Genomic DNA, 27,045 nt, shown 5'->3' with positions numbered 1-27,045 from the left:
ATTGAAGGATGTTTTTAAGATGTGACAGTTAATTCCTTTAGCTAGCCATGTACTCTGGCTTATTAAAGCATTATTGAATTGACCATGGATTGTATAAAGCATAAATTTTCGTGAACATTATCTATTACATGAAGTTGAGGAAAAAATATAACTTTAAACATTTATTTCATTCTTTACAAAGTTGTGTTACTTTTAATATCATAGTTTAATGTACAATTGTTACTTTACCTGGGATTGCTATATTGCCCTTAGAAGGTTCAATGCCTTCAAAGCTCAACCTCTCTGGAAGGCTTTTGATAACTCAGTTTGTGTTGCCTTGATTTCCTTTTTGTTCTTTTAACACATCCATCTGTGTGGGTGGTGTCTAAGACGACATCTTGGTTTTTGTTTCTATTGAACTGGGCAGTTGCAATCATCATCTTTTTTGCAAATTAGTCATGACTCATTAGAGGTTCCTGGTTGGTGGCTAATGAAGTGAGGAATGAGAAATACTTTACTCCAAAAGTAGGCCATTCCCATTGGCTTTCACCAGGCCAGACACTTGACAACACTTACATGGTTCTGTGTAATTATCAAGTTTGTGTGTATAGTGAAGCTGTTTCTGTGAAATTGCATATTTTGTAAATAAATATACTGCTACTTTGAGGTTCAAAAAAATAAAGATATGGGGTTGGGATTGAGGAGAGACAATGGACTCTGAAAAACAAACTGAGGGTTCTAGAGGGGAGGGGGTTGGGATTGAGGAGAGACAATGGACTCAAAAAAATAAAGATATGGACCCTGTAATTGCAATCATGCTATTATTTTGCAATTTGCTGGCTAATTAAAGAGAGTTTAATGGAGCAATGCGAGTGAGGAGGGTGTCATCCAGCTACTGCATCATCAACAGGTGATATGAATTCAGTTATAGTTCTAACTATAACCTAAAATATTTGCCATTGCCAATGCTTTTTGTAATAGATACAGCATAAAACATAGCTGCTAAAGTCCATGCCTCTCCAATTTGTTCAGAAAGCCCAAATTGATCATTATAGCTTTCTTCTTCTGCTACCAAATCCATCTTTCCCTTACTCTCACCCTCTTTTTTAGCACCTGGGCTGAACAGGATTCTTTATCTGATGAGTGACCCAGACCTTAATTTCTACAAATTCTGAGGATTTGATGGTCCTGTTTTCCTTGGATTACTGCAATTTTTCAGTAACCAGGATTATTGGGCACATTTTTTAAAAGAGGTACCCCAGTGAATCTCCTGAGTTCCAAACATAGCAACAATTCAAAACCATCTTGGTAGTCTGGAAAAGTTACCAACCAATAGCCCACTTCTGTCCCTCTTAGTTGAGCAGCTTGAGATGCCCCAGATAGCCAGGGAGTAGTCCAATATGACAGTTCCAAAACTCTGATCCCTGGTGGAAAGAGTCTTCCCTTGGGCACCTAGCACATACATCACAGCAGCATACAAACTTTGCCTCCTTCTTCATGGTGAAATGTTCAAAGCGCAGCCATTTTAATTTATTATAGAGGACCTAATTCAACATGTCTCGACCACCAAACCCATAACATTTCACTAATGCTGTGCTTCTCTGAACTTTCTGGGGCAATTATCTCCTGTCCTCTAGCATGTATCTTACTGAGGCATCTCAGGTATTTACTACTTCCTGCTCACCATGTCCAGCCAGTACCGTGAATATAATGTTCCAACTTGATGTTCTGTGGGATGTCAAGATGAACAAGATTTCTTTGGACTGTATTATAACAAAACAGTTGACCTAGCCTTAAGCTAAGATAATAAAAGTATGCTGTCCCTGCAATGTGAAGGCAAAGTGCTTCAGATTATCTGTTGATAAGGAATTATTTTCCAAAGAAATTGTTAAGTCAGTATCTCCATACCTGGTATCAGGGGCTATGTTATAGTTTAATATGTGCCAGTAAAGATACTACAGCTAGAACTGCATCTGTAGTTGGCATTTTGATGTGATTAAGACTGCATGCATCCACAGAACCATCTAGCTTGCGTTAGCCTAATAAACAGTATAATTGGGTGTGTGGTAGGAATCCCCATGACATCTTTCAGTTTTAGTTTGCTATCTTTAAGTCTAGGGCTGTGATCTCCACTGTGGTAGCAACTAGCCTCCTGTGGCTAGTGCCACATATTGAAATGATATGTTCTTATTAAATAAAATCTATTAAAATTAATTCCTAACCTTTTTAAAATGTGGCCACTAGAAAATTTAAAATTACATGTGTGATTCATATTTGCATTGGACAGCTCTGTTGTTGGCTTTTCATGATAGCCATGGGTCAGGGAACCAACATAAGGATTCTTCCCATTACTGAGTTTATTTGTTCCCACAATACTGTAAGATGGACTTGGGTAAAGTCTACATACATATCTTGACCTCCATATGCCCCCACTTTGAACTGGTGGACTACAATGGCATTTTGGGTTCCAGAGATTAATGTCAACTCAGAGCTAATCTAATAGACTAATAATCTGTGGTAGGACTTGGTATCTCCTTTTCCTACCATAGAGCTTCTGCCACTCTGAGATCACATATACATTTCAATCAGGGAGGCCAGATCTATTTGCAACATCTATCATTGTTCTCTCCAGCCTACAGAAGACAATTACCATAAAGCTTTTCAAGCATGCGGCTTCTTTCCTTACCAGTGTAATTCTTTGGTGATGGGAGTGTCCCACAGGCCCTTCCTGAAGTATGTAAGTGGCAGGCTGAACGGGGTGATTCATAATAGATCCTTTCCATTATTCTTACTTATTTGAGCTTTTGTTCTTCTTCCTCTTTGCTATGTTCAACTTTTTACTAATAAGCCATCATTGAATCAAGGATTCAATTAACCAGTCACTCCCACTTGCTCAAGGCAATATATTAAATCTCAAATCCAGGTGAATGCATATATATTGATAAATTTGGCCCAATCTAGCATTTTGGTTCATCTTCTTGGTATAAAACCCTTAAAATCGATTCATTCCCTTACATGCTAACTGGACTCCTGCTGATACAAATTGGCAGTTTTGCAATTCTTTCAGTGTATAGGCTGTTACCTCCTCGATCAGGCCTTGATTTTGATTATATTAGGATCTAACTTATTATGAGCCTAGGGGCAATGAGAGTTAATAGGAATGAGTCCTGAAAAGAACTGCCATTTTCTGATTGGGTTCTTGCCTCAGCTGAAGCAATCGAAAGTCTTCTGACTTTATGGGAATGCTGATTTATGGAGCATTAGTTTCCTTAGATGGAAAGGTAGGGAGTGAGGACTGTGTCTTCCAGCAAGAGTGGTTTGGAAGTGTTTGGGGGCTCAACATTCTGAGCCTTAGTATTTGATCTGATAGTACCATTCCATGTTTCACTAGTCCATTGCCAAGACCTGTTGTATTGGTATTGCCCATTTTATTTAGTACGGCAATTCAGTAACCCTTCAAATCAGATTCTGGAGTTGGTTTTCAGCCTTATTTGCCCTGAGGCTTAAGTAAATAAGGACTCTTTTAAAGCTGACAGAGGACTTTGATATTCCAACTTCTGTTCTGACATAAAGGGAGCATTCAAGACCTTCAAACTGTCCTTTCTCCTTTGTGTAATCCTTAGGACCATCAGAATTAGCCATATCACACTACAGTCTTCACTCTACACACCACCATTGTCACTTAAGCAAGTAAAGGCCACATGCTACCAGCAGTAATAATTTGGGTAATCATATTGCCAGCAAATACCTAGAATTAGTTTTCCATTAATTCCCCAGTAAGAAAGCTATTCTGTTCTCTTCAAATTGAGCAACTCAGTGCTGGAATGCCATTTTGATTCTCTGAGGCCTTGGGGCCACTCCTGCTACCAGTAATTATCAATCAAGGCCCTGACAGGAGTAATGAGACACTCAAATGGGAAAAATGTGGAGACATTCATCGTAATATTTACAAGAGAATAGTGAGGCATAAAGGAAACCAACAAAGGATGGTTGAAGCACTCACTACAAGGCTAGCCATAGCAAGAAGCCATTAGCAACCCTTATGTCTGGAGGGACAAAGGGATCAAGAGATCACTAGAATTAAGAGAAGTAGGAGATGGGTCTTAAACACTGACCTTCGGTAGAGGAATGTACCCCTGCTAACCTGTGACTGAGGAATAAGCACCTTGACCGCAGTTTTTCCACCGTCTAGTCTTTTGCTGATGCCTCACATTAACTGAAGCTAACAAGAAGCCAGAGGACAAAAGAGCCTACTGATAAAGCCAATAGAAATTAGCTTTCTAAGGGAGAAAATGGCTATGAAGGTGACACAGAATATGCCACAGATTGACTAAAATTTAGGAACTAGTGCTTAAAATTACTAGCATAGGGTATTAAGCATAATGTAATGATTTTATTATTTCTGTTTTTTATGAATATTATCAGTACAAAATATTTTGCTTCCTCCTCCCCTCCCCCCACTTTGGGTAATGACTATCCAATGTTTTAGTTAGTTATTGTGTTCTATAGTATTAATATTGCATCTTTGCTTCCTATATTTTAGATTTGAAAATTTTCCATCTACTAGGTTGGTAACAAAGAGCCTGGCATTGATGTACACTTAATGTGTTAAATGAAAAAAAAACACTTAAAAAATATATTCAGTAAATGCTAGCCCTTTCTTTTTTCCATGTATGATCCCATACAAGCTGAAATTCCCTATTTGGAACTCTACTTGCATACTTTAGATGATACCAGGTAGTGTCTTGGTTTTGATTGTATAGTCCTAATAGTTAGGTTATTTACAGATGATATCTGGCATTTCTTGAGCCCTCCCTAGACACTGGGCACTGCACTAAGCACTTCCCAGGATTATTTCTTTAATTAAAGCCCTTTTATCTGACATGAGCAAAGCTAGATATTTTATTGATTAACAGCAGTAAGTCTAGCAACATGAGAAATTTTTTTGGTAGAAGTCCTTACATTTATATTTTTAAAATGTAAAAACATAATGCATCATCTCTAATTCCATTTTCAGTGTCTTTAAGAACTTAGACCCTTGTGATGCCATCAGACTTCTATTAAATTTTTAAGATTTCTCACTAATTTTTATGAGTATCTTTGCCCACCTCTAATTCTTTAGCATTTTTTAAATCAACTCATCTTTACTGAATCTTTCCAAAGTGACAAAATTAGTTTTTAGAAACAATTTTTTTGTACTTATTTCCTTGAAATATATATTTAAATAATTTACATAATTATAATAGCAGGTAGAGCCAGCATAAATAGGTTTGGCTAGAACTAAACTGACTCTTAGTGACTCTCTAATTCAACCACTAGAAGTGTTTATGTGGGGCATGCAAAGAGGGGCCTACAAGCGCCAGGAATTCAGTGTTTCGGGAAGAAGCAGTCAGTCAAGAGAGCTTTTTGCTGTTATTATTTTTATTTTACAGGTGAAGAGACTGAGGCTCAGAGAGGTCTCACTGCCAGAGCCTAGAGTCACACCAAGACCGTCAAACTCCAAAATCTATATGTTATGGGATAAATGATACATCCCCATATGTTTATTCTATAAAACTTTATTAACTCAAAATAACAAAAAAAAGTACATTTAGAAGAGGTCAAAACATCTGAGTTTGGAATGGGCTCAGTGCAAATTATTTATATGACTTTGTCAAGTCACTTAATTTGATCTTTAAATCTCCCCATGCTCCCAATATTATGTGATGCTAAATACAATGTATTATCTTTTCTCCCTGAACTTGGCTGCTGATTATTCACTACAACCAAATCTTGAAGAGTAAAAGAGTGGTCCCCACCCCCACTTTTTTTTCTTATAGTTTGCTGTGGTTTAACTTTCAGATAGATTTGCAAAAAATGGAATAGGTTTTAAGTTTTTCCAGTGATCTTCAGAGCACCACTATTACTTCTCTGCAACTATCTGCTAACCTATATTTAAGAGATAGCCTTGATATAGACAGTTTCTGATTTTGTACTTTTAGCTCCAGGTATGCAGAAGTTTACTTAAAACACATTCCCATTTAAAAGTACTTTTTACAAAGCCCCATCTGTTGTGCTGAACACCAGCAAAAGTGTAAAACAATGTTGAATTTTCCCTCCCTCACCTTTGCTAATTAGTACCTGAATAATATTTTTTACACTGGCATAGAAAATGGGTTTTAGTTTACAAAACCCCGGTTACTTGATTTGATTGAATGCTTTAAATTTTTATTACAATCATTGATAACATTTTTTTAAAATTGGAAGGATGTCCAGTTTTACAGATAATAAATCAGAACCCCTTAAAGAATAATAATACTTCAGTAGTGTTTAGCAGTATTTGCCATGGAAATGTTTGTTTTCTAACAATAATTTTTGAATAGTATAATTTTATTACTTATGGAAACATATCAGATTAATATGATAAGGCTTTTTTCGGTAGCAGATAATTTTTGTCAGTAACTCCCATATTTTATTCCCCACTTCTTAAGATAATAACAAAAGAAATCATAACCTTTCTTGCTTCGGTTATAGCAGTGATGTATCCTATTTCTGAAATAGTGTCCATTCACGAAAAAAGAAAAAGGTGAAATGACAGAATCTTAGTTTGTATAGCAATCATCAGCGTGTGATGTTTTGTTTTTTAAAACCATTTTCATTTATTATGGGTTATTTAGAGCTATCCTACTTGTCTTGATGCTGGATATTTCATTAGAATTGCTTTATTTTATTGCAATATGTTGGCTAAATTTAAACATATCTAGCAAATGAAACCCTCTTTCTACTTTTGCTTTTTGTAACACTCAAAACAAAATGACTGGCTGAGAAAGGAAAAAAAAAACATCTTTTTACATGTGAAATTTAAATGACATTCTAAGAGGGAGTGGGAGGGAATGGGAAGGAGAGAGAAATAAAGAATTGGAATGTGGGATGCCTGGGTGGCTCAGTTGGTTAAGCGACTGCCTTCGGCTCAGGTCATGATCCTGGAGTTCCGGGATCGAGTCCTGCATCGGGCTCCCTGCTGAGCAGGGAGTCTGCTTCTCCCTCTGACCCTCCCCTCTCTCATGTGCGTGCTCTCTCTCACTCATTCTCTCTCTCTCAAATAAATAAAATCTTAAAAAAACAAAACAAAAAAACAAAAAAAGAATTGGAATGTATCATCAGCGATATATCAGCTGAAGATCACAGTCAAATTTTTTGGCCCAGCGAGAAAATGAATGTATCATCAGCGATATATCAGCTGAAGATCACAGTCAAATTTTTTGGCCCAGTGAGAAAATAATGTATACTCTGGTATACATTATAAGGGTATAGGAAAATAAAAGCTACTGGTTTATATTTAAAACACTATCAATTAATCTTAAGATTTACCAAATTATCTGATTTGCTTAATGTAAATTTATAACATATGACATTTAAAATATTATGTGAGTTTTTAATGATGAATCAGTAAATCAGTACTCCTGCTACAAAAAAATGATTTTTTTTTTAGTTTTGTCTCTTAGATTTTTACTTTAACAAGTAATTATAGTCCTTTCATTCCTAGAAATTTGATTAGTGTGCTTCATACTTTATATATTGCTCTTTTTAATTGTCTTTATTATACCCAATACACTGGGGAAATAGTATTTCAATTAAGTCTTGGACCCCTATTAATCAAAATAATACTTAGCATACTTGTTATTTTTTTTTTTTAATCTAGGAGGAACTAGAATTGCATATTTTTTTCTAATTAGCATTTCAGGTATATGTGTCACATACTGTAATGCTGTGTCCAAATTAAATATTTAAAACAGGATAGAAGATTATTTTTAATATATGGAAATTTGTATAGTATATATACATTATAAATTGTTATGTATAAACTGCAAGGAAGAAAAAGTAAGAATATCTCTCTCACAGTCTCAAATGTTTTTATGCCGTATTTAAAATTCAGGTGTCCATAGAATTGTACTGGATTCGGATTATTACAAAAATTATTTATTGCTTAAAAATGGAATCTTTTAAAAACTATGAAAATGAAAAATCCTAATGTCCCAAGGAAATTTATTATCTCTTATATTCTAAAAAAAACAAATATTCCTTAACACTCAGATATTTTCAAAGATGCTTGCTTGTTGTAACACTAAAGTATTATTCAGAGATATTTAAATAAAATATCTTTGAGTAAGCAGAGAAGTGTAGGAATTTATTTTTTTTAAAGATTTATTTATGAGAGAGTGAGTGGGCCAGAGGGGAAGGGCAAAGTGAGAGGGAGAGAGAGAAAATCCTCAGACTCCCTGCTGAGCACAAAGCCCAATGCAGGGCTCTGATCCCAGGACCCTGGGATCATGACCTGAGCCCAAATCCAGAGTCGGCCACTTAACCTACTGAACCACCCAGGCGCCCCAAAATTACTTTTTTTTTTTTGTTCTTCTCATTTTTTAAAAAATAATTCCTTTGGTTTTCAATAAGACTTACGTATAATATTCTGAGGAAAACCTTAGCTTTCACTTAAACCAATACTTATTATATAATTCTTTATTTGGATATATCATCTAAAAATAAATACTTTATAAAATTAGGTTACATGATATGTTTGTATCATCCATATCTGTACATATATCTGTATATATGCAGATATATCACATAACCCTGGAGTTAGAGCCGTTTGAAGAAACTTCCAGTGTCATGAAGTCTTCATCTTTTTACGTAGGGTCAATAAGCCTATGTTATTCTAAACACATATCTAGCTTATTTCCGAACACCTTAGGGATGTTGATTTTTACAATATTACTTTGTAACCTATTCAGTGTTGGACAATTTTTAGCCTAAGAAGTTTGTGCTTTATGTCTAATTGTCAGTTTAAAACTATTTTGTCCTATAAAAAGCAACTGGACCAGATGTACCATATAAATATCCATCTGTTAAAACAACAATAACTTCCCCCTCGCTGTACATTTTTTAATTCTATTATACAAGGACTGCCTTTTTATTTTTCAAGACCCTGTAATCCCAAGGACTATATTTTTCCCATAAAAATAGCTCAGAAGTATTGAATACTTGTATTAGTTCCCAGTATTGATTTTTTGAAAACATTATCAGTTAAATACTGCACTGCCACAAATTCATTTACACATTTTCCGTTATTTTTAACTCTATCTTTTATTCAGTTATGCTTTTAACTATTATGAGAAAATACCTATAAAATATGACTCTGCCTGTTTTTGAATATATTTGAACATTCACCTTTAGTAGAATGTTAACCAACCAACAGGCATTTTTAAAGTTTAAACTACATCCTCTGAGAGAAACTGCTAAGAGGAGATAACTCCTCATCTTCAAATTCTTAAAAATAAAGCTCAAAAGTAGTATCTGGCTTGGAGTGAGACAGAGCTAACCTTTGACCATATTATTAAAGAAACAACTTAATGTCAAATGCTCTAGTTTTAAGTCTTCTCACATGGGACAGTCTGTTAATTCACCATAAGAATGAAATGCTTTCAAATATATTGTCATGTCTTGCTACGGGATTCACTACCGCAGCCACATCATTTCCTTTAATTGTGGACTGATCAGGAATTCCATAAACTAGAAGGGATTCTAAAGTGCATATAGCCTTTGTAATTGCTCTCCGTCTTGTTTTATTAAATTATCTTTCCCTCTTATGTCTCCTTTTGCCTTCTACTGTCTTTTTCATAGATTTTCCCCCCAATCCTTAATGTTCGCTTCAGTATTGCTTCATTTTTTGAGGTGACTGCCAGAAAAAAGTATGTAAATAAGTACCTTTAGTTTGTATACATACAAAATTATTTGTATAACATGGAATTGCTGCAGGTTATAGACCTTTGAATGTTAACAATTTGATTGTGAAATGAGTGCAGAGTAAAACATGTCTGAAAATTAGGTACTTGGCTAAAAGATTATCATTATCAGTTATTTTCATATTGACATTATTTTGAAACAAGATCATCATGACTTTTCTATCAGATTTGTCAAAGAGACTCATTTTAAAAATACTACTCCATGGCCCGATATAATGATAGACAAATTGGATTAAATTATGGTCGTTCAGAAATTGAATCTAGTGTAGCTCATTCATAACAGTGATGATGCATTAAGTGTAGTATAATTTGTCCTGCAGACTTCCCATGAGAAGGAACTGTTTTCACCTGATTGTAGACCTGGCACCTGGCCCACTTTCTGGGTGATCTCCCAAGTGTGAACTTTCCCCACCCTCCACCCCTCCTTTCCTTCCTGGAGGTGCTCGAAAGAGGTGGATTACACTGATAATACACAAGCAGTGTCAGTTGCACACATGATTTGCATAACTGTGCTGTGCTGATTTCACCCAAGTCCTGATAATGATGCCCGTGGTGCCTCTCTCTATGCTTTGCAATAAACACTGGAGAGAGGGGATGGGATTAGTATTTTCATTCCTGACTCTTCAAACACACCCTTAAGGCCCTGCCCATTGAAATATGATCAGGAGGGAAAAACCACCCTCAGTCAAGCTAGCTGGTAAGGCTATCCGTGTGATTTCTATCCAATAAGTAGAACACTTTTCTTTTCCAGACCAATAGTCATTATATACTCTACCTTATATATCCCTCAGAAATTAATTTTTCTAAATAGCATACACAATCTCTTTTTTCAAATATCAGTCGTCATGCTTCTTTAAATTTCAAACACATTTCCAGAAGGAATTATTAAAGAGAAGTCTTTCTTCTTACAATACATACTCGTGTGATGTAGTACTTGACTTTGGTGCATTCTTAGATCAGTCTACTGCTGGAACCTTTCCTTCTTACCTCTGTTAGGAATTCTAAAGAAACAGGCAAGGATCGTGGAGCTATTTCTCATTCTTCCCAGTTTTCTACAGACGTCCTCGTTACAGATTGACTAGCACAGTTTTGTACCCTGCGTGGATGTTGATGTGGACAGTCTGAATTTGTGGCCATTTCATATTTTCTCTTCCACGTCCCTGAGTCTATGGGCCTGGCACTCTTGAACTCATGGCAGAAGTGGAAGGGCAACATGCCAGCTTCATTACTCAGTGTCCAAAAGGGCACATCACACTGTTTTTTTGTTTTGTTTTGTTTTTTTGAGGGTTTTTTTTTTTTTTGTAAGCTAACCTCCACCCTCTCCTTTTATTTTTCCTACTTGATCCGTGTATGTGAGTCAAAAAACCTGTTCATCCACAGCCTGTGCTGTCTTGCCAAATCTTGTAAGAAAACTCCCAAATGGTAAAACAAAAAAACAAAAAAAAACTTACAAATGAGGTATATAAAAACCAATATCATTCATTATAATCCAATAATACATATTTAGAATATAATTAAATCTTTAGAGTAGCATAAATCATCTATCAGAGTGGTAATCCCTTTAGTTTGTTCAGAAACATGATGATAAGTATATAAATAAGAATGAAAGATCCTAAGTTCAGCATCTCAAAGAAGAGATCTTATTCTGTTTTGCATCTGCATCCCTTAAACTGTATCATATGAAGGAATGTTCAGTTGAACATTCTTGCATTAACTAGAAAGTTAGTTTAAGATTTGTAGAGGTCGATGGTGGTTATACGTATTTCCTAGTAAAAGATAAATGTCAGTCCATTACAAAAATAAAAGTTAATGGACAAGCACTATTTTGAGGGCCTTATTTTACAGATAAGGAAAGTCAAATTTAAAGAGGGTGAGCATAGCATAATGTATAGAGAAATTGAATCATTATGTTGTACACTTGAAACTAATTTTAACATTGTGTGTCAACTATACTCAAAAAATTTTTTTAAACAGATAAATAAGAGAGATGCTACCTGACATCCCCACAATCTGTAGTTTTAAATATTATATGTATGGTTCTTTATGTAAAGCTGTATCTTATTGAGGTTACTATACTTTTACCTAATGTCTTTATTCATATTTTGCCCACAATGTATACTATTTGGATTTTTATTTTAAACATACCGCACACATACACACATCCATACACCAAAATGCTCAGTATAATAAAACTAAAGGATCATATCATGCTGAAATAAACAAAGATTTCCATAATGCTTGAAGACATGTAGAAATTTAAGAGCAGTATAAATTATCTTTGTGAGAGTACTTTTTAAAAAATTATGCTCTGATATAGTAAAAACCTTACCATTAAAACCACATCTGCATATTTTATGCAACTTTTACTCAGGAAAAGTTGGGATATAAACTCTGCCTTGCCTGACCCCAAGAGCCTATGATCCCCACTACCATACTCCTGCTTTCCAATCTATTCTTGATATAGCAGCCAGAATTCTCTTTAGAAACTCTGCTTAAATCATGTGATTTCTCTGCTTAAAATCTTTTAATGGGCTTCCATTGCTCTTCTAATAAACTCAAACTGCCTATCATAGGGGAACTGCTTCCCACCTCCTGTCTGATCATATACCACTCTATCCCTCGCTCTGTGTTTTTTGCCACCCTAGGTTCCTTTATTCCTTTCTACTCTTGGGATTTTGCACTGATGATCCTAGAAGTCTCTCCCTTCAGCTCTTTCCCAGTTCTTGGCATGGATGCCTCATTATCCTTCAGATATTTGCTTTAAATGGCTTCTCCTTGGAGTGGCCTTCCATAAGCACCCTACCTAGAACATCCCCCTACTCATTCTCGATCTTGCTGTCTCTGTCTTAAAGTCTTGTAAAGCTTGAATCAGAATCTGCAGTTATCTTGGATTTTTTTGTTCATGCACATGTTGCCTGTCTCTCCCCACTGTCATCTGAATGTAAGCTCTGTGAGATCATTGACATCCTCTGTCTTATTTATTAATGTATCCCCAACTCTTTGAATGGTGCTTGGCGCATAATAGATAACAAAAAGGTTTTGTCAATTAATTGAAAAAATAATCTGAAAATATATATAAATTGAAAGACAAAATAATGTTTTTATTTCATTCTTGAACAGCCACAATTTTTTACTAATGGGAGTGTGTACCTTGTTGGACACTGCACAACTTCCCACATCTTGGAAGTAGACTGGATACCTCCACTCTCATTTCCTGTTCCACATTTATTTTCACATAGTACCTGCTTTGTGTTGCTGCAACTCCTGAAACCTAGCTTCACAGAGATGTGACATCATTGAAAAGACTATAATGTGCTATGTTGAAATTGTGAGCAAGTAGTTAGTGTGGTGTCTGAGGGATGTTGAATATTATTATTTCCCTCAAAAAGTTTAAAATATCCTGTGCTTATCTTGCTTTACAATATCCTTCCCCAGAGTGTGCTTCAGTGTCCCATTAAAATTTAAGGATCACAGGCTTAGCACATTAGAGAATTATTATTTTAATCAGAGTTCTGTTTGAGAGTATGGTCAAAAGGCTCTCTCATACACTAGCAGCGTGAATATGAATTGGAAAAATCCTTTTTGAGAACAACAGGGATTGAGAACATTAAAATTGTTTATATAGAGGGTTCATACAATAAAGCAGAAAACCAATTCAGATATTATAACTTATGGGTACTAAAAACAAAAAAATTATCAATTGTGCCATACTTCAGCACTCATCTTTCTTCAGAGTAAATTCTAATTCTGTAAGCAATTGTCAAGTAAAATCAGATATCAAGTTCCCTTTTTTGCATTATAAATATTTATAGGACAGTGGGTGCTTTTAATTTTATTAAAGGAAAATGAATGTGCTATATGCATGATGCTGTTGCTGATTTTATATGTATCATGACAAATGGTAAATATGTTTTCTGTATATAGATGTGTTTTTTGCATGTTTATGTGTAAACATACATACATCTATATAAAGAATAAAACATTTACCACATATATTAGTGCTATTGTAATTTGTTTTATAGGTTTCACTAGGATAACTCTTGAAGTGACATATTTCAAGAAAACATAAGTGAACGAGACTTGATTGTGCTATATACCTTCATAACACCCTATGAATTTATGGTAAACATTCCTACTTCAAAATTATTTATGGTTATTTGCTTTGCTCTTCCTTTTGGGTAGGTATATCGGGGTTTTAGTACAGGGGCAGGTATTTATCTCTAATTCCTAATAATGACAGATGGAGAAAATTCTAGCAAATGCTAGCAAATTTTTTTCTAATTGAATTGAATTGTCAGGACTGTCAAATTTTATTTACTGCATCTTCAATTTATGATTTATTGCTCAGGTCAGTTCAGTAATCTCTATCTATATTTCTGACAGGTTATATACTGATACTTCTCTTTTTGTTAGTGTAGGATTTTTGTGAGGGATAGTAGATCAAAGGAGACTATATATTAACTTTTGAGATAGTTGGGAACACTAATCCTGCTATCTTCTGTCTTAGAATATTTATTATACTATATATTATTATTTACTATAATACATATTATAGAACTTTATATATAATAAACTTCATTTCAGTTACCTGAATTGTATTGGTAACAAAATTTACAAGGTTAGCATGACTTTTTTGGTATTTAACCCAATTACATATATAACTTTTGCTTTCAAACATGATGAAGTATTAGGAACCAGATTTACCCCCTGCTCTGAACAATTAGAACACCAGACAAAATATATTAAATGACTTTCAGACATTGAACAATCGGTACTGCAGGACTAGGATTCCAGAAAGTAGAAAAACAAACGTGGTGAGTCCTATGATTGTCCGAGCTTACTTCCTAGAAGCGGTTTCCAAGCCATGCTTAGGAACAGGAAACCCAAACAGAGCCAGTCAGTCTTGCTGATTTGGAGACAGATCAGAATCCATGGAGACCAATGCTCTTGGAGTATAGAATATAGAGGAGTATCAGGAGGAAACTGCACAGAAAAAACTCTGGAGTTTTGCAGAAGCCCCTTTGACTCTTTGGCTAAATAGTAATCTACCTATGTGTATGAAGAAACTACCTGCAGCTGGGAAAAGGAAGAAAGCAGAAGGCCAAACAATTCCTGGAGTTCATACAGCAGTGAGAATAGTCAATTCTCTCCAGCCAATGTGGAAAGACTTTGTAATCGTCAGGTCATTGAGTAAAATCCTCAGAAAGTTTATCGCTTTCATACTGGGACTAAAGTAGTCTTTAGATTAAAGCATGCTCTGGAACTGCCTTGAAGCATTAAAGCAAACATCAAAAAGGTTGAACTGACTCCAAGTAATGTAATGGCATACAAGAATAAATGAACCACAGTTTAAAGAAATGCAACAAAATCTAGAACCTACTAATGTAAAATTCACAAAATCCAGAATGCCACTAAAAAATTAACAGATATACATAGAAGGCAGAAAATATTACCCATAATCAGGAGAAAAATCAATCAATAGAAATAGACCCAGAAATGCCCAAATGGTGAAATTAGCAGACAAGGTTGATAAAACAGTTGTTATAAATATACTCCATATGTTCAAGAATATAAAAGAAAATGTGAATATGATGAGAACAGAAGTGATACTAGAGGAAAATGCATAGCATTAAGTGTTTATATTTAAAAAAAAAAAGAAGGTCTCAAACCAATTAACTAAGCTTCCTTAAGATATTACAAAAGAGCAAATTAAATCTAGAGAATGTAAAGGAAGGAAATAATAATTTTAAAGGCAGAGATCAATTAAAGGGAAAATAGGAAAATGATACAGAAAAATCAATGAAATCAAAGGCTGATTCTGTGAAAAGATCAATAAAATAGATAAACCTCTAGCCAAGATCAATCAGTACAAAAACACAACACTCAATTTACCAACATCAGAAATGAAAATTGGATGTCACTAAAACTCCTATCGCCATTGGAAGTATAATACAGGTATATTATGAATAAGTTTATGTCAATAAATTCAAGTGGATGAAATAAATTCTTTGAAACACAGAAATTATCCAAGCTCACTCAGAAAGAAATACTATGATAGCCTTATATTTATTCTAGAAATTGAAATTATAGTTAAAAACCTTTCCACAAAGAAAACTCCACATTACTTCACTTGTAAATTCTGTCAAACATTCAAGGAAGAAGTAATTTAAGGAAACACTAAGGAAAAAATGAAGGGGGAAAAATGCTTCCAAACAGATTGAGTTCAGCATTACCCTGATACCAAAACCAAAGGAACTGCAATAAAAGAAAACTATATAGCCATATCCCTCATGAACACAGAAACAGAAATCCTTAACAAAATTTTAGCAAATAGAATCCAGAAATACATAAAAAAGGATAACATATCACGACCAACTGGAGTTTATCCCAGGGATTCAAAGTTGATTTGACATTAGAAGAATATCAGTGTAATTCCCCATATTAAGAGACCAAAAAGAAAGAATAAGAGAGAAAGAAAGGAAAAAAAAAAATCATCTTCAAAGATGCAGAAAAAGCATTTGATGTAATTCAGCGTTTATTCATGATAAAAAAAATTCTCGGAAATAGAACAGAAAGAACTTCCCCAATATGGTAAAAGCCATTTTTGGAAAACTTTGAGCTAACATTATACTATTAATAAATGAATGAAAGTTTACCTGTTAGAATAGGAACAAGGCAAGAATAGATCTCTCCACTTCTATTCAGCATTGTACTAGGCGTCTTGTCAATGCAGTATGGCAACAGAAAGAAATAAAAGACATACCAATTGCATTGGAATAAGTAAGACTATATTTAGTTTTAGATGATATAATCACCTATATAGAAAAAGCAAGGAATTGACCCCCCCAAAAATTAAAACTAATGAATGATTTCATTAAGATTATAAGAGGCAACATCAATATAAAGAAATCAAACTTATTTCTATGTGCTCACAGTGGACAACTGGAAACTGAAATTTAGAAAGCAACATCATTTATTATAGCATCCAAAATACATGAGTTACATAGAGATAGATTTACGTAATTTTGTACAAGAAAAATAAAAAAAAAACATTGCTGAGAGAAATTAAAGACCTAAATAAATGGTAAGATTGGTTTAAATGATTCAATACTGTTAAAATGTTAATTCTCCAGAAATTAAAACTATCGGTTTAATACAATCCCAATCAATATCCCAGCAGGCTTTTTTGTAGAAATTAACAAACTGGTTACAAAATTTGTTTGGAAATACAGAAGATCTAAAACAGCCAAAATAATTTTGAAAAAGCATGGGGCATCTGGGTGGTTCAGTCAGTTAAGCATCCGACTCTTGATTTCAGCTCAGGTCATGACCTCAGGCTGATGAGATCGAGTTCCATGTCAGGCTCCACGCTGGGTGTGGAGCCGCCTAAGATTCTCCCTCTCCCTCTGCTTGTCCTGCCCCTTCTCCTTATCTTAAAAAAAAAAAAAAGGAAGGAAAGAAAGAAAAGAAAATGCAAAGGTATGTGACTCACACTACCTAATTTGAGGACTAACTCTGTTAGTAGTATCTATTCTTTTAGTTTGTGGATAGATAGACACAGAGATCAATGGAATAGAACAGAGAATCCAAAAATATACTCACAATATATGATCAATTGATTTTCAACAAAGGTACTAAGATAATTTAAGGAGGAAAGATAATATTTTCTATAAATGGAGCTAGAACAATTGGATATCCATATTTTAAAAAAGACTTGCCTGCAAGTGTTGGTAGAAGCTTATTCCTAAGAGCCATAAACTAGAAACAACCTAAACTAATGAGTGGATTAACAAACTGTGGTACATTTGTACGATGAAATACTGCTCAGCCATAAAAATTAATAAACTACCAATACATGAATCTCAGAATCATCATGCTGAATGAAAGACAGACACAAAGGACTACATACTGCATGATTCACTTTATATGAAATCCTAAAAAAACAAGGCAAAACAGTAGTGACAGAAGCAGATCAGTGGTTGCAAAGGATTTGGTACAAAGGAGCAAGATGACATTTTTAGGGCAACAGACATGTTCTGTATTTTAATTGTGGCAGTGGTTACACAACTATATATACTTCTAAACTCCTTGAATTATATAAAGTAGGTGGATTTTATTTTATGTAAATTATACCTCAATAAAGCTGATTTTTAAAAATAAAAATCGACATGTATCGTAACTCAGAATTCAGGAGTAACAAACATTTGTAAGCAAGATGGTTGCTTAGAAGAGCCAATGTAAAGCTGTTACCATGTGTTTGAGCCCTACTTTATCAAGTAAGGAAAGTGGGAACTTGAATACAACTGTTTTCTCTCCATCTCTCTGTCTTTTCTCCAAGACTTCTCAAAGTTATATGTGGGGAGGGGGGGAAAAATGACTTAATAGGTTTTAGCTGTGTTCCGACAACACATTTCTTTTGGCACTTATTGTGGTGCTGTGGAAATCGGGAAAGATAGACTCCCACAATCAGTGCCCTGGCAAACTATTTATCTTTTATTAGTGGATATGATTAATTTCTATGCTGTTTTTCTAGGATGAAATAACATCATATAGCCCTCTAAAAAGATAGCTGCACAATTTGCAATTTAAGAAAAATGGGTCAGTATAACTTTCCCCTTGAATTTTAGAATTCAGACACACAGGTCAGTTTGAAGGAGAATTGATGCAAAGTTTAGTTTAAACTCTATCATTACCGTCAAAATATGTAATCAACATACAGGAGTAAACTTCCATATCAAAATATTTCTTTTTTGTATTATTACCAGTAATAAAATGAAGCTTCATCCAAGGGTTTTTCAGATCTTAATCCCGAAATTTCTTATAAAGTTAATTTCAACTCCTTTGATAATACGATTAAGATCATTATAGCAAGGTGAAGAAAAATATTCTTCACCTTAAAAATAAATTTTAACTCAACTCCAGACTTAGAGAACATGATGATTTATGATTTTCTATAGAACCACTATTTCCAACTTCAGTATGTAAGAAGCCACTTGGGAAGTTTGTTAAAAATGCAGACCTCCAGGTAACACTCCCAGAAGTTCTAGGTCCAGCATGGTACCCAAGAATCTCCATTTTAACAAACATGCCAGGGAATTCTAACATAGGTAGCCTGCAGTTCACATTTTGAGATCCATTGCAAATGGTTAAGCTACAATGTTTTTGAATATAGGTAGGGAATTTTGTGTTAGAATAGTTAAATAAATAACAGAATAGAAAAGAGGATATATACAACTTTACATTTCCACAAATTCGTCGTCTTACTAATGTGTGATTACTCTTTCAGTGGCTAAGCTTTCCTAATATATCATGTCCCTTTTTTATTAAAATGAAGAGTTATGATATATCCTTACAGAACTATACCATACCAATAAAAGTGATATTATATACTGCTGTTTAAACATGATGAAATTAAAAGCTACATCTGTCTCTACTCCTTCTTAAAACTCCACTAAAATCACAGTAGACGTTTATAGAAGCTTATATTCATAAGATCAAGGACAATGGGAAAGGATAGAATAGCAGCCAAGAGGAAGGTGGAAAGCAGACAGAGAAAGGAGTGGTAACAGACAGTAAGACAAGACTGAAACCTTTAGTGATCCTGAAAAGTGGAAGAAACAGGACCGTTGAAGTCAGGGATGGAGCTTTGGACTAAATATAAAGGTATTTCAAAATCCGCATACAAAATTGTTAGACCGCAGAGCTAATCTCACACAGTACAGCCGGCCAACGAAATCCTCCCCCTCCCCCTTACAGGAAAATAAATGCTTGGAGGCATTGGAGAAATTGAATTGGAAACGTTCAGGCTTAGGGACTCCAGGGAAAGGAGAGAGTGGGGGGGGTGGGCAACAAAGGATTTCAAGCAAGGAGATTATGTAAAAGACCACAATTGAACATTTAAATTTGTGGCGCCATTCCTTGCCTTCTAAAATACAGACATTACAGCTTCTATCACCCTTGGGATTGGAAATTAGAGGCATCTTCTCTAAGGAAATTGAAAGAGAAGACATGGGGGTCTAACAATAAAGAGATCACTCTGCAATAGTTCACAAACTTCACCTATGTTTCTTGAACTTCCAGTTAGCTTTTTAGTACCTCACTGTTCAATATGAATGAACAATAAATATTCAGGGACCAGACATTTAAGAAAGTCCTCCAGTACAGGGAACAATATAAAAAGAAAAAGTCTCAGAGAAAAGAGACAATATAAAGAGGGAAGAAAATTTAAAAAGAAAAAAGGCTCAGAGAGGTAAGTTTTGGGCACAAATAAAAACAGAATTCTATTTTAAAAAAAAGAACAAAAAAACAGGAAAGAGCTCTTAGAAATTAAAATGCGTGATAACCAGAAAACATTTAGCAGAAAGATTCAAAGAAAAAGGTGAAGTTTTTTAAAGTCAAAAGAGTAAAAGGACAATCAGTATGAGGGGAAAAACATAAGAAATTTAAAGAATCAGTCCAGAAGTTCTAACATCAAACTAATAGAAATTCCAAAAAGAGGACAGAAAACTAGATTATGATTAGATTGGGGGTGGGGGGGAAGGGGAGACTGTGTATTTCATTAAATGCCCTCTAGGACTACTTGATTTTCTCAGGTTTGGGCATATATAACTATAGTAAAAAGAGAAATAATTATTAAATAAGAAAAGGACTAGGAATGCTAAGCAAACTAAGTAATTCAACATTATCATAATTCTATTATCCAGGAAAAATTTGTCCTCTAACTTCAGCAACAAAAATATTATAACATAGGGAAATGTTCAAGACATATTCAGTAAAATAAGCAGAGTATAAATACAGTGTATAAAGTGACAATTTCATAACAAAATATGTCTTTGCATGTACATAAAAAATACAAGAGGATAAAAATGTTAAAGATAGTTATCTCTAAATTGTGTAATTATGAATAATTTTTGGTGAATTTTCATATTTTTATACAGATGCATTGCTTTGAAAATTGGAAATTTAGTGAAATTTAAGGAAAACCAGTGAGAGAAAAATATTTAAAGAGATAAGAAATGATGTTATTAATGAAAACCCGACCTATTCTTTCTGTGAACAAATCACCATACTAAACTTATTGCAGGTTACAAAGATATACAAGACATTGCTCCAGTTTCTCAAGAAGGTCACAGTCTAACATGGGAGATCAAAATGAATGTATACATAGCCACAAATACAAGATAGAATGTTATGTTTCCTAGGTGTGGAGCCAATATGGTTATGATTCTTTCATGGGAAAGATCACTTTTAGATGGAAGGTTAGGGAATTTGGGAATGGAAGAATGAATGGATTTCAAGAAACCCAAGTTGTATGAAGCCATTCCAGAAAGAACTAAGACTCAAGTGTAAAAGCTCATGGTGATTTTGGCCAGATCCTGGGGTAGAAGATGGGATGTATGCTTTGGGACCAGTTAGTGTAGGGTACTGGATGCCAGGTAAAGGGATTTGGACTTTGTTCGATAGAAATTAAGAGTCAGTAAAGGTTTTTAAGGAGGGGACTAAATAATTATATGAGAGAACACCTGGTTTGAAGTCTATTATGCTAGCCCAGGCTAGTGATAATGAAGAACTGAACATGCATATTGGTTGTGGAATTGAAAAGGAAGGATAAACTTGAGAAACATTGAAGGAGTTGAGTCTATAGTATTTAGCAATTACTTGGATGTGGAAAAAGAGGTAAGGGGGCAACAAAAGGAGCTGCCTGTTCCAAGTCTGGATTATTAAAACAGTGGTAACAGTGGCACAAAAGAACAGTCAGAATAAAGAAGTAGTCTTGTGGAGGAAGATAATTTTGGATATGTTGAATTTTAGATTTCAGAGGAATATGCATAAGGCAGTACTCACAAGGCATTTGAAAGTATGAGTTTGAAGTGCAGTCACTCAGCAAATACGTATTGAGTATCTCCTATGTTTAATAACCACCATAGCACAATCCATTCAAAATTGAGTAAAACATGACCTCTGTTCTTAGGACAAGCTCATTTTTTTGGAATTAGGGAGATGAATAGATATCATACGGATTATCACAGTGAAATTATCATAAGTAATGCATCAACAGACTATGGACAGAGTACTGTGAGAGCACAGAGGAGAAAACTCCATCTTTGGGTTCACCAAGATCATTCTAAAAAGGTTTAAATGACCAGTAGCAGCTTACAAACATGGGAACCTATTCCAGGCCTGATCTGGACATTTCACAGAAATGAGGGCTTAATCTAGAGGGAACAGGGGGAGACTATTATAGTGAGAAGAGAATCAGAAGTTACGTATCTATTTGCCAGGTAGGAAGAGGTTGAGAAGCCAGTGAGGGGGATCATAGAATTTGATCCCAGAAGCTAAAACAAGTGATTCAAGGCAAACGAAAGTTTGAAAGTGGCCAAGAAATTAGGAAGATTTAGAATCAAATCCGCTGGATTTAGTGATTCAGAGGCTATTGATGACTTTATAAAAATGTCTCAGTAATATCAGAATGAAGACGTTTCAGATGGTGAGAATGTAATAAAATTTATAAAAATAATGCAAAATAATGTGTTACACATATTAACGGATGGTTTATAAATATCACACAAATAAACTTATCGTATATAGGGAGTAAATGTAAACAATATTTTCGTGAACTTGATTTTTAAGAAATATCAAAGAACTGACAGGAAGTGGTCTTGTGGGGCTAGTAGAGCCTTGGATCTGGCAGGGATTGTTGTTGATGTTTGAAAATCATTTTCAAAAGAGTAGTAAGGGCATGATCTAGACTTTGAAGGAGCTAAGTACATGAAAACAAATAAAAGGATGACGGCAGTTCCCGGAAATCCTGAAACACTGCCTCTCCTCCACTCTACCCGCCCCCCCCCATTATCTGATTAACTTAACTTTTCCTTCAATTATCAGCAGAAGTGTTCCTACCTCGGGCAGACCTTCCTGTCCAACCTTCTCAAACTAAATTAGGTCCTCCGTGTTAGGCTAACATGACATTCTTTTGCTCTATAGAATCTACCACAATTTGTAATATATTGCTTGTATATTTGTTAAATGCCTGTCTGCCTCACCAGTCAGTTGCTTGAGGATAGGCACTGTGAGAATTTGTTCTCTACTTTATATTCCAGCCTCATCACAGTGTTGTTGGTACACAGTAGGTTTTTAACAAATATGTATTAGATGAGAGAGGCAGAAGGATAAAATGGAGCATTTCCAAAGTAAATGTCTTGGAGATAAAACAGTTACAGGATATCAAAGTCCAACATATGTTGCCCAGCATGTGGATTGCTGTAGTGGAACACAGATCAAGATTTTGGGGAAATTGAGGTTATACTTCTAGAACAATTTGCTCAAATTGGGATGAAGAGGAAAGAGTGATGTTTTAAAACAGATGTCAAATGGGAGAAGCTGAAGTAAAACAGAAAGGATAGACTTCAAAAATGAGGTTAGTAAAAAAAAAAATGAGTTTCGAAAACAGTAAAAAGTATACTGTCTTTTCTTCTTTGGTGGGTGAGTTAGAAATTTATTGAGGGCTGTGAGCCAAGGGGAGTGGAAGGGAACTATGTTTAAATGAAGTTCAGAAGGTATAAGGTTTATATAAATAAGGGGAAGAAAGTATAGGATGATATGTTCATAGTACAACAGGTGTCCTAGGACACAATGCAACAGGACCGATAAAGGGGGAAGACAGAGACGATGAAACTAGTTGACGGTGGGCTCTTAAGCACAGTGTATGTGCTTAATAAGTACTAGTTAGTAGACTTGTTTAGTGCAAATTCGTTTATTTCTAAAGAAACAACACTAAAAAACCCCAAAATTAAGTAATAGTGATAGCAAACAAAAGCTTTTTGTAATATGTAACCCCATATCTTAAAATGCAATTATATGTAAATATATTTACACTATTTATGTGAAAAGTTTTTGACTAAAAGTATGTTCTTGTCATTTTTAATGTTCTCACACAGTGATAAAGATTCTTTGCAATATACAGAGATACCTTGGTTCAATATATAAAAATTCTTGGTTCTGAAAAATAGAACTTCATTTGCTTTGTGTTTTTAGAAATGACTAATCCTGCTTTAGATAGCTTTTATTTAAAACTATTTACAAAAATTATGATCATGAAATAATGGAGTTTATGTGCACCTCAAATACAATTTAAAAATTTGGTGGGTTTTTATTTTTCTGGCTTTTGTTTTTAATCAGTATAGTGAAATTTCTGTGCAGCTCTGAATACCTTGCCTTGTTACAGTATTTTAATTGCACTTGTGACCAGTGTCATAGCATGGGCTTGTAAGGTGACTGGAGTTAGGGATACTATCTTTGACTATAAAAAAGAGTGGTCTGTTTGTCCTCTGGGCAAAACAAAGTGATTCCTATGTCCGATGAGGGCCACTGACCTGATTCACACTGCACTTCACTACCGAGGGCTTTGGCACAGACCAGCTGGTGTTTTATGTTTTTTCTGTATTCATTCAAAACCAAGAATCAAAGTGCTCTGTGATATCCTTGTGAATTGTCATACAGTAAAGCATGTCTCTTTCCAGAAGTGTGTTTTGCTTCTTTGGAAGTGTTTTGTTTTTGTTTTTTTTTTTAATGTGAGCATCGAAGTATTTTACCTGGCATACTGAGATACGGTTCTCTGGCTACTAGGAAATAATTCATTTCCTGAATGTGAAATGCATTAGAAAAAAAAAAGAAGAAGAAGAAGAAAATGTTACTATCATCGTATAACTAAATAGGTTAGGACTTCAGTGGTTATTGTTAATAATCCTGACTCAAAGCACCTAGTAGGTTAATTCTTGGTAATATAAGAACAGTGCTTATGTGGGAGAATACACTTATCTGCTGCAAAGTTTTGCATGTGTGAATAGCTATTACCAAGGTGGAAAGAAAAGAGAAACTCTGCTTTTATCTGTACTTTTTCTCATCACTTGAGTTCTTCTTAGTGTCCTTGGTACCGACCGTACCGTGAATAATGTTTTCATTAAACAATGACATTCCATTTGTTGCATTTTAGTTTTCTTCAGTAAAAATTCTCTGTCCTTATCCCCCCAAAAAATAAATTTAAAAAATTCTCACCATGTATCTAGGACACTCCCGATTTGTCTTTTGAATGAGTCAAAGCTGAGAGAATTATGTGAGAGCAAATGTTAGTGTTACGAGTCACATAATTTGAAGACTGATCATCAGCCCCTCATGATCTAGGATACAGTCAGACCATGAATTTGATTCAGTATTTCCCCTAACACCAAAGGTACGATCTTGCCTTATCTTCTAGCTGTCTTTTAGTCTTCGTACTTAGCTTTTCTTGCCTAAAGCAGTGTGTGGAGGAGGAAGAGATTTGAGTCTGAAAAACATATAAATGTTTCCCTCCACATTATCAAAAGTCAGATGTTAATTTTGCTTTGGAGGAGACTGACGGCACACTGATCTTGAGTTCTCTTCGCAGTGGGTAAACCTCACAAGTGCAACTACTGTGGACGAAGCTACAAGCAGCGCAGTTCATTGGAGGAGCACAAGGAGCGCTGCCACAACTATCTCCAGAATGTCAGCATGGAGGCTGCCGGGCAGGCCATGAGTCACCATGGTGGGTAGAATCGGCATTCACCATTTGCATCCCCCCTCACTGCCTTTGTAGTTCCTTAGGGGTTGAACGGTTCTCTCTCTCTACCCTGGAGCGTGAAGATAAAATCTTACTCTTTTTAAAACAATTTTAGATCACATTAACTTTGCATGGGATTATCTTCTGAAGCACTTGAAGTGAGTAGAGCTTTGGGGCCCTTGGCAGACAAGCTGTACCGAGTTTTTGTGAAACTCCCAGATTTATTTCTGATAACATGCGTTTGAATTAAGATAATAATGACAGCCAGCTTTGAATACACCAAAGGAAGAGAGTATTTGCTCTTCTCTTTCATTGGCTGCACCAAGTAGTTAGAAATGGTTCTAGGAAAGTCTACAGAGTTCCTAAAAGAGCTGGTTGTGTATTTTCATTTCTCTTAGGTAAGTGATAAGTGATAGAATTGATATAATTGGAAATTTCTCTGATCTGTTTTGTGATTTATCTTGGAAATTACTCATTTTGCTTTCTACAAGTGTAGGGGACAATCTAGACTAAAATTAGGCACCACTTCCCTCCACAAAAATCAAAACCCAAGCAAAACATCCTCATCTCTGCAATATACAATAGCAGGTAGGAAGATAGTTTCTAAGGTTTATCAACTAATAACCCTACATTACTGAAAAATTAATGTTGATAATCAGCCTTATGAAGGAAAGTTATGAATTTTAGTTCTTGAGGTTTGGAGCATCTGTCTTGTCCTATTAATTATATTTTTATACCGATTAATTTTATCATTCATATAAGTACATACAAAAATCTTAACTTATTGTTTCATTTATATCTTTTATTTTAAAAAGATTTAGCCAGTATCGGATAATATAACTGGAAAATGCTGTAGTCATTTTCAAAATATAAATATCTATTTAACAACTTATAGACAGCTCAAGGATTATTTGTGGGTTTTGTTTTGTTTTATGTAGTACATACTGTAGAACTGTGTTTATAGGACAGCAAGTGATTATTTGTTGTTGTTGAGTTGGGAATTTAATTTAAAATATTTATTTTGTTACCCCAAATAATTAAAGCATTTCTTCTTGAGGATAGTTTATATAATCTAAAGAATTATTTAATTCTATTTGTTATTGTGAATGAGTCCTTTGTTTTTATATTATTATTAACCAACATTTTTGAAAACCTGTGTTTTATGTCATAGTAAATTTGATATTGCAAGCTTGCGTTACCTGGGCTTATGAAGATAGCATAGGATCCAGAGCAGGGAATGTAAAGTGGTGGGTCTAGGAGTCCAGCTAACTGGCCTGGCTGTGTGGGGTCTGTGTCACAGACTTGGTACGAGAACTAAATGTGACTGGATGTGCAATAAATACCCAATAAATAGTTCTTTTCACTATTACATTTCAGGGCATTAAATATGAAGAAATGTTAAATGTTCCATGCCCTATAGAGTTATGTTACTTACCAGCATTAACTTAGGCATTTGAGGTTTCATTTGCCGTTTCTGTTTAAATTGTTGTTTTTAGAGGTGGCTTGAGGCAGGGTAGCTGGTGGAGGCTTGAGGGTATGCCAAAATTTTCTAAAGACATTTTGTGGTACTACTACTGTTTTTTCCATATAATGTTCTCTCCTTGCCATTTTGACATTTGACTGGATTATTAATTAATTCCTTTTCAATTGAGTTTCATAAAAAAACTCAATGGAAAGTGTGTTGCACACACATCTGAATAAGAAATA

At 34.8% G+C, this 27,045-nt stretch overlaps 1 protein-coding gene across 4 annotated transcripts in view; it reads left to right on the top strand.

The window, feature by feature from the left end:
- IKZF2 (IKAROS family zinc finger 2) overlaps window positions 1-27,045 on the top strand; it is a 153,220-nt gene that overhangs the window by 105,462 nt on the left and 20,713 nt on the right. For all 4 annotated transcript variants that reach the window (XM_078071286.1, XM_078071285.1, XM_036123354.2 and 1 more), the window contains one exon: window positions 25,186-25,323. In XM_078071286.1, coding sequence (XP_077927412.1) covers window positions 25,186-25,323 — 138 coding nt within the window. The remainder of the gene's footprint in view (window positions 1-25,185; window positions 25,324-27,045) is intronic.

Source organism: Halichoerus grypus, chromosome 4 (genome assembly GCF_964656455.1).
Source record: "Halichoerus grypus chromosome 4, mHalGry1.hap1.1, whole genome shotgun sequence".
NCBI lineage: Eukaryota > Metazoa > Chordata > Mammalia > Carnivora > Phocidae > Halichoerus > Halichoerus grypus.
Note: the sequence above shows the minus strand (reverse complement) of the source record. Positions and strands in the feature narration are given on the sequence as shown.